At 44.5% G+C, this 9,188-nt stretch overlaps 1 protein-coding gene across 3 annotated transcripts; it reads right to left on the reverse strand.

Moving 5' to 3' along the window:
* LOC109908140 (succinate-semialdehyde dehydrogenase, mitochondrial-like) lies at positions 1-7,340 on the reverse strand. Of its 3 annotated transcripts, none has more exons than XM_020506657.2 (10): positions 6,661-7,331; positions 4,156-4,239; positions 3,886-4,056; positions 3,632-3,748; positions 3,378-3,521; positions 3,083-3,226; positions 2,754-2,912; positions 2,465-2,628; positions 2,311-2,369; positions 1-661 (listed from the first exon to the last, which is right to left on the reverse strand). In XM_020506657.2, the coding sequence occupies exons 1-10, from the start codon at positions 6,940-6,942 to the stop codon at positions 450-452; spliced, it is 1,536 nt and encodes a 511-aa protein (XP_020362246.1). In that variant the 5' UTR covers positions 6,943-7,331; the 3' UTR covers positions 1-449. The 3 variants fall into 3 exon arrangements, with proteins under 3 accessions (XP_020362246.1, XP_020362238.1, XP_031644718.1); XM_031788858.1 differs by having other exon boundaries at positions 484-661; positions 2,324-2,369; positions 6,661-7,337; XM_020506649.2 differs by lacking the exon at positions 2,311-2,369 and having other exon boundaries at positions 2,397-2,628; positions 6,661-7,340.
* Positions 7,341-9,188: the final 1,848 nt, after the last annotated feature.

A 9,188-nucleotide genomic window follows, 5' to 3' on the forward strand; every position in this document is an offset into this window, starting at 1 on the left:
AACTATAGTTTGTTAACAAGGAATGTGTGGAGTGGTTGAAAAACTATTTTTAATGACTCCAACCTAAGTGTATGTAAACTTCCGACTTCAACTGTATCTATGAACCATGGCGTTAGCGATAATAGTGCAACCACCAATGGCATTTTCAATACTATGAAAGGTTTTCCTATACTCCATACCAGCCTGCAGGACTCCCAGTTAAGTTGTACTGCATTAACATATGTTTGTTAATATTTCTTTCCCTGTATCTGAGAGATGAAGGCTCTCAATGACAACATATGCAGAGGATCAGAATCACAATCATTTGTGAAGGAATCATATTTGATTATTGTAATCCATTGTAGTTTTTTATGTGAAATATGAGTAAGTAACTGTTACTAGAGCCTAAGATTCCTCCCTTTTCCCAAAGTCACCGCTTCCTACTTGGGGGGCAGGGGTGCAGTGGACCCTCAGAGGGTTAGCCCTCCAAAGCACATGTACTTGACGTCCAGGTACTCCTCGATGCCGTACTTGGAGCCCTCACGGCCCAGGCCCGATTGTTTGACCCCGCCGAAGGAGGCCTCTGGGGTGGAGAGGAGACCCTCGTTGACCCCCACCATGCCTACCTCCAGATTCTCCGCCACCCGCCAGATCTGACTGACGTCCTGGGAAAATAAGTACCCTGTGAGGGGGTGGGGGGTGGAGAAGAGCGTAGTTGAATGAAACTCATCAAATCAGATTCTGAGATAGACTTTCTATTGACATAAAATAATATACAGTGGGGAGAACAAGTATTTGATACACTAATTAATTTGCATTTTATTGCATGACATACGTATTTGATACATCAGGAAAACAGAACTTTGTCATTGCAAACAAAGGTTTCTGTACCAAATATTGAGTTAATTTCCTGTAGTTCTTGACCAGGTTTGCACACACTGCAGCAGGGATTTTGGCCCACTCCTCCATACAGACCTTATCCAGATCCTTCAGGTTTCGGGGCTGTCGCTGGGCAATACGGACTTTCAGCTCCCTCCAAAGATGTTCTATTGGGTTCAGGTCTGGAGACTGGCTAGGCCACTCCAGGACCTTGAGATGCTTCTTACGGAGCCACTCCTTAGTTGCCCTGGCTGTGTGTTTCGGGTCGTTGTCATGCTGGAATCTTCAATGCTCTTACTGAGGGAAGGAGGTTTTTGGCCAAGATCTCGCGATGCATGGCCCCATCCATCCTCCCCTCAATACGGTGCAGTCGTCCTGTCCCCTTTGCAGAAAAGCATCCCCAAAGAATTATGTTTCCACCTCCATGCTTCACAGTTGGGATGGTGTTCTTGGGGTTGTACTCATCCTTCTTCTTCCTCCAAACAAGGTGAGTTGAGTTTAGACCAAAAAGCTCTATTTTTGTCTCATCAGATCACATGACCTTCTCCCATTCCTCCTCTGGATCATCCAGATGGTCATTGGCAAACTTCAGACGGGCCTGGACATGCGCTGGCTTGAGCAGGGGGACCTTGCGTGCGCTGCAGGATTTTAATCCATGACGGGGTAGTGTGTTATTGATGGTTTTCTTTGAGACTGTGGTCCCAGCTCTCTTCAGGTCATTGACCAGGTCCTGCCATGTAGTTCTGGGCTGATCCCTCACCTTCCTCATGATCATTGATGCCCCATGAGGTGAGATCTTGCATGGAGCCCCAGACCGAGGGTGATTGACAGTCATCTTGAACTTCTTCCATTTTCTAATAATTGTGCCAACAGTTGTTGACTTCTCACCAAGCTGCTTGCCTATTGTCCTGTAGCCCATTCCAGCCTTGTGCAGGTCTACAATTTTATCCCTGATGTCCTTACACAGCTCTCTGGTCTTGGCCATTGTGGAGAGGTTGGAGTCTGTTTGATTGAGTGTGTGGACAGGTGTCTTTTATACAGGTAACGAGTTCAAACAGGTGCAGTTAATATAGGTAATGAGTGGAGAACAGGAGGGCTTCTTAAAGAAAAACTAACAGGTTTGTGAGAGCCTGAATTCTTACTGGTTGGTAGGTGATCAAATATTTATGTCATGCAATACAATGCAAATGAATTACTTAAAAATGATACAATGTTGAGTTTCTGGATTTTGTTTTAAATTCCGTACACAGTTGAAGTGTACCTACGATAAAAATTACAGACCTCTACATGCTTTGTAAGTAGGAAAACCTGCAAAATCAGCAGTGTACCAAATACTTGTTCTCCCCACTATAATTAGTAAATCAGACTGGCTCTGTCAAATAATTATTCTATTATAGGTTTGAGCATTTTTCAGACATGACAGCAAGGTGCATACAATACTGTTTAGTTCACCTGCTAAACCCACATGAGATGCATTGGCAATGGCAAGTGCTTCCTCCTCTGTGTTAAACCTGTCATAAGGAAAAGAGAATAAACACCTTGAGTTAGCTCCCAATTTAGCATCCATCCAGTCTTCAGTTGTCTGATCTCTCCTAGCTCCACTGACCTGATGACAGGCAGGAGAGGACCGAAGGTTTCCTCTCTGGTACACAGCATGTCTGTGGTGACATCAGCCAGCAGAGTGGGCTGATGGAACGAGCCATCCAGACGCTTCCCCCCCCTTAGCACCTTGGCCCCCCGCGACACTGCATCCATTACCTGGTGCTCCACCTGGGAGAGACATAGGATATCATAAGGTTATGTAACATATCAGAATATAAACAACATCATGCAGATAATACAGTTATAGTATAGTTATAATACAAACACCCTCTTGACAGTAGGAACCAGGTTACCTTCTCAGAGGCACGGACGTTGATGAGGGGTCCCTGGGTGGTGTTTGGGTCAGAGCCATGGCCCAGACGGAGCTCTGCGTCCATGGCTTTCCCCAACTTCTCTATGAAGTGATCGTGGATCCTACTCTGGACCAGGAAGCGGTTGGAGCAGACACATGTCTACGATGGTCAAAGGGCACATTGAGGGACATGGAGGTTAGACCACGACTTCAGACACCCCACACCCCATTTTAGAATGACAGGCAACATTTCGATATGGTGTACTTCACAGTTTGAACAGCACAGTAGACACAAAATGATTTGTTTTGAGATAACTCCTATTCCAGTACCTGTCCCGAGTTCCTGAACTTGGAGTTCATGGCTCCCGTCACAGCCTTGTCCACATCTGCACTGTCAAACACAATGAAGGGGGCATGGCCACCCAGCTCCATTGAAACCCTCTTGACGGTGTCGGCGGCGTGCTTCAAGAGAATCTGAGGATGAGCGAGGAGTTATCAGGAAGATCACAGGCCTTTACATTGAAATATTATCCACCTACAAGATTTAAGAGGAACATGAAATGTATATTGCATTTTCAGGATTGATTAAGCTAACTCTGAAGCCATTCTAGATCAGTGTCCATACCTTTCCAGTGGCAGTGGACCCAGTGAAGGAGACCTTCCCCACCAGGGGGTCTGTGCAGAGGACTGTCCCAACGGAGGGGGTCTTCTCTCTGGAGCAGGGCACCACGTTAAACACCCCCGCTGGGATCCCGGCCTGACTCGCCAGCTTTTCACACACAAAAAGTAAACATATTAATTAGACAAATGAAGTGTCTTACTATTGGGGACCCAGCCACAGTACACAGTGAGTGTTGTTGTGGGAACGGAAGCACTGACCTCAGCGAGCGCCAGGGCAGAGAGGGGTGTGTCCTCGGCAGGTTTCACCACGACGGTGCAGCCCGCGGCCAGGGCAGCACCCACTTTCCTGGTGATCATAGCACTGGGGAAGTTCCACTGTGTGTGTGGGGGGAGGGGGGAGGAGGATAGGCTAGGTGTTACGCAGGAAGTGAAAAACATTACGGAGGTAGCTCTCCAGGACCTAAGACAGACATCCCTGACATATAGTAGATGGATGAAGCATTACGGCTCACCGGAGTGATGATTGAGGCCACGCCCACAGGCTGTTTGAGCAGAAGGATCTTACGGTCCTTGGCAGCTGAGGGCACAACATCCCCGTAGACACGGCGCGCCTCCTCAGAGAACCATTCCAGGAAGCCAGCAGCGTAAGCAATCTCCCCCAGGGACTCCTTCATGGGCTTGCCCTAAGAGGGTCAGAACACACAAGTGGTTTACAACTCAGAACGAAATACAAATCATTACAAGGACAGCACCCCTGTTGCATCTAGCAAGACAATACTCACACACTCAAAGGTGATCAGCTTAGCAAGGTCCTTCTTGTTCAACGTCAACAGATCATACCATTTCCGTAGAAGGACACTTCTTTCCTAAGGAAGAAAACATTAAATCAGATCATGGAATCAGTAAGTTGCATGATCCACAAGAATCTGGAAGACTCCATCTGGTCTTATTAGCGCTCCCTGAAACTAGCAGCTCCTGATAACAGAGATGGAACTTGATGCAACAATGTGTGCTGTGTATTAAGAGTGTATGAGGTGTTGATGGTGAGTGGCGACTCTGGCTGTAGCCTTTCCACTCACTCAGTCTCTCCTGCTCTGAAGCATTGCTTCACATGCATGGCAGCAGAGCATTTATTTGCATGATGAAAATTGGACAGAGAGTCAGAAAAGGGAGGATGGATAAAAAGACAAGGGGGGGGGGGGTTATTGGCTGCATGGACAGAAGAAAACCAGTACAATGAGTCTATCTTTACCAGATCAAAGACAAAACTGGAGTGAACAGGATTCTCCCCAAGCTACAGTATAAGATGTTGGAGTCAGACTTTGATATTCTCTCACTGAGTGATGTATTAATATGGCAGTGAGTGAGTCGCGCTTAATAATTGCATAATCACTCATGGACTAGAGATCGACCGATTAAGTTTTCATAACAATCAGTAATCGGCATTTTTGGACACCTATTATGGCCGATTACAATGCAATCCACGAGGAGACTGCGTGGCAGTCTGACCACCTGTTACGCGAGTGCAGCAAGGAGCCAATGGAAAGTTGCTAGCTAGCATTAAACTTATCTTATAAAAAACAATCAATCTGAACACAATCACTAGTTAACTACACATGGTTGTCCTGCGTTGTATATAATCAATGCGGTGCCTGTTCATTTATCATCGAATCACAGCCTACTTCGCCAAACGGGTGATGATTTAACAAGCGCATTCGCGAGAAAAGCACAATCGTAGCACCAATGTACCTAAACATAAACATCAATACCTTTCTTAAAATCAATACACAAGTATATATTTTTTAAACCTGCATATTTAGTTAAAAGAAATTCAGATAATCTGGCAATATTAACTAGGGAAATTGTGTCACTGCTCTTGCATTCAGTGTAAGCAGAGTCAGGGCCACCTGCAGCAGTTTGGGCCAGCTGGCTCGTTGCGAACTATGTGAAGACCATTTCTTCCGAACAAAGACCATCATTAATTTGCTAGAATTTTACATAATTATGACGTAACATTAATTAAAGGTTGTGCAATGTAACAGCAATATTGAGACTTAGGGTTGCCACACATTCGATAAAATACAGAACAGTTCCATATTTTACTGAAAGAATAAACATTTTGTTTTCAAAATGATAGTTGCTGGATTTGACCATATTAATGACCAAAGGCTCGTATTTCTGTGTTTATTATATTATAATTAAGTCTATGATTTGATAGAGCAGTCTGACTGAGCGGTGGTAGGCAGCAGCAGGCTCGTAAGCATTCATTCAAACAGCACTTTCCTGCGTTTGCCAGCAGCTCTTCGCAATGCTTGAAGCACAGCTCTGTTAATGACTTCAAGCCTATCAACTCCCGAGATTAGGCTGGCAATACTATAGTGCCTATAAAAACATCCAATAGTCAAAGGTACAGTTGAAGTCGGAAGTTTACATACACTTAGGTTGGAGTCATTAAAACTAATTTTTCAACCACTCCACATATTTCTTGTTAACAAACTATAGGGTTGGAAAGTCGGTGCATTGCTGCAGGAGGGACTAGTACACGTCACAAAATAGATGGCATCATGGAGGGAAAATTATGTGGATTTATTGAAGCAACATCTCAAGACATCAGTTAGGAAACCAAATTGAACCTGGTTCCTTATTTATTTGAGACTAAATTGATTTTATTTCTGTATTATATTAAGTTAAAATAAGTGTTTATCTAGTATTGTTGTAATTGTCATTATTACAAATATATATTATATATATATATATATATATATATATATATATAAACCGGCCGATTAATCTGTATCGCCTTTTTCGTGCCCCAATAATCGGTATCTGCGTTGAAAAATCATAATCGGTTGACCTCTATAATGGACAGTAAAACAAAAACACGCCTGCAACCTGGAGTGGCTACTTTGCGGGCCAAGTAGTTCTTTGGCAAGGCTATTATAGAGCGTATACTGCAGTACAGGCACCAAAACAATGAACCCTGTGAGATAGGCTATGATGCTTGTAATAGATGACATTGTGCACTATGATTGTCTCTATTTGGTTATTATATTCTGCCTAACGTGCATGTCAGTCACAAGAGTTAAGGAAAGCAGCTGTCACACTGTTGATTTCATGCAACTAGGAAATGTGGGGAAAGCGGTGGTGCTGATGAAGAAGGAAAACAATATCAATATGCTATTCACAGAATTGTGGATCGTGAACTGTCAGAATTGTGGATCGTGAACTGTCAGGTTTGTGGATCGTGAAGTAAACTGTCTTTCAGCATAATTAAAGTAGAGGCCTACTTTCACTGTGTGATGTTTCCAGGAGTAGAATGCCTTATAGGCTGCGTCGACAGCTAGTTTAGCTTCTGCTGGACCGCAGTCTGCGACGTTCGCAATCTCTTCACCCGTCGCTGGGTCCAGCACTGGGAAGGTAGAGGGAGCATTGATCCATTGCCCGTTCACATAGCCCTGCGTTCGGAGAAGCTGAGCAGAAATGTCGAGGCTGTATTGTCGATGCATGACAAATGGTAGGCCGAACTGGCTGAGGAGACACCGACTTCTTAGGTGGCAGAAACTACCCATAGCAGGAGAATAGCTTTGTCCACAAGAGGTTTCAAGTGGAATGCTGTCTCGCTCGGTCAGTCAAAGAAAAACTGCTGCAGTGACTGGTGAATTTGAATAAGGTTGTCTCCGTGGATAGATACGCGTTTGAACTAGTCTTGAAGGCGGTCGATTTAAACACGTGATCATGCACACACACAATACATTACTGACTAAGTTAAACCGTAATTCGTGTGCCCCTTCGCTCAAAATAGATACATTGTAACACAAATGGCATTATCGAAAGCAGCAAAATGTGTAAGGTACATACATGTATTATTTGTATTGACTGCAAGTGCTACAATACGTTACAATGCAAATACAGTATCTAAGATACTAGGCTAGTTATAGTTGTGAAATAAGCGAATGTATCGATAAATAGTTTGTTACATCGTCTGCCTTTCCCACCGCCATTGATGTTTAGCTGACCAATCCACGCGCTTGGATATCTTATCTTGCGTCCAATAAGAGCCAGCAAACTATAACCAGCTTCCCTGAAATGTAGGCATGTGTGCATTGCATCATTAGTAGTCTTACATCTGTCAAAGTTCAGTCCTTTCAGTCTTAAGTCGACTTTAAAGGCTAAACTGACTAATCTATAAATCACATTGCATCAGCTACCCAATGGGCTTGTTCGACATTTCAGCAGACTGACGACTAATGATCTACAAATCACCTTGCATCATAAATAATGACTCGTTATTAATAATCAGACAGCCACAATTTACCAATGATACATTTAAGCAATAAGGCCCGATCAATATACCACGACTAAGGGCTGTTCTTATGCATGACCCAGCAGCGCCTGGATACAGCCATTAGCCTTGGTATATTGGCCATATCACAAATCCCCGAGGAGCCTTATTGCTATTATAAACTGGTTACCAACGTAATTAGAGCAGTAAAAATGCATGTTTTGTCATAGCTGTGGTATACAGTCTTTTATAAACTGGGTGATTTGAGCCCTGAATTCTGATTGGCTGTACGACCGTATACCACGGATATGACAAAACATGTATTTTTAATGCTCTAATTATGTTAATAACCCGTTTATAATAGCAATAAGGCTTCTCAGGGGTTTGTGATATGGCCAATATACCAGGGCTAAGGGCTGTGTCCAGGCACTTCGGATAAGAACAGCCCTTCGCTGTGGTATTTTGACCTATACCACACCTCCTCGGCCTTATTGCTTAAATATGTCAGCCAATCAGGATTCTGGGCTCGAACCACCCCGTTTATAATTAAGCAATAAGGGGACACAAGGCGGAGTGCCACTGCTCAAAAAAATAAAGGGAACACTAAAATAACACATCCTAGATCTGAATGAATGAAATATTCTTATTAAATACTTTTTTCTTTACATAGTTGAATGTGCTGACAACAAAATCACACAAAAATTATCAATGGAAATCAAATTTATCAACACATGGTGGTCTGGATTTGGAGTCACACTCAAAATTTAAGTGGAAAACCACACTACAGGCTGATCCAACTTTGATGTAATGTCCTTAAAACAAGTCAAAATGAGGCTCAGTAGTGTGTGTGGCCTCCACGTGCCTGTATGACCTCCCTACAATGCCTGGGCATGCTCCTGATGAGGTGGCGGATGGTCTCCTGAGGGATCTCCTCCCAGACCTGGACTAAAGCATCCGCCAACTCCTGGACAGTCTGTGGTGCAACGTGGCGTTGGTGGATGGAGCGAGACATGATGTCCCAGATGTGCTCAATTGGATTCAGGTCTGGGGAACGGGCGGGCCAGTCCATAGCATCAATGCCTTCCTCTTGCAGGAACTGCTGACACATTCCAGCCACATGAGGTCTAGCATTTTCTTGCATTAGGAGGAACCCAGGGCCAACCGCACCAGCATATGGTCTCACAAGGGGTCTGAGGATCTCATCTCGGTACCTAATGGCAGTCAGGCTACCTCTGGCGAGCACATGGAGGGCTGTGCAGCCCCCCAAAGAAATGCCACCCCACACCATGACTGACCCATCACCAAACAGGTCATGCTGGAGGATGTTGCAGGCAGCAGAACGTTCTCCATGGCGTCTCCAGACTGTCACGTGCTCAGTGTGAACCTGCTTTCATCTGTGAAGAGCACAGGGTGCCAGTGGCGAATTTGCCAATCTTGGTTCTCTGGCAAATGCCAAACGTCCTGCACGGTGTTGGGCTGTAAAGCACAACCCCCACCTGTAGATGTCGGGCCCTCATACCACCCTCATGGAGT

The sequence above is a fragment of the Oncorhynchus kisutch genome, linkage group LG2 (assembly GCF_002021735.2).
Source record: "Oncorhynchus kisutch isolate 150728-3 linkage group LG2, Okis_V2, whole genome shotgun sequence".
NCBI lineage: Eukaryota > Metazoa > Chordata > Actinopteri > Salmoniformes > Salmonidae > Oncorhynchus > Oncorhynchus kisutch.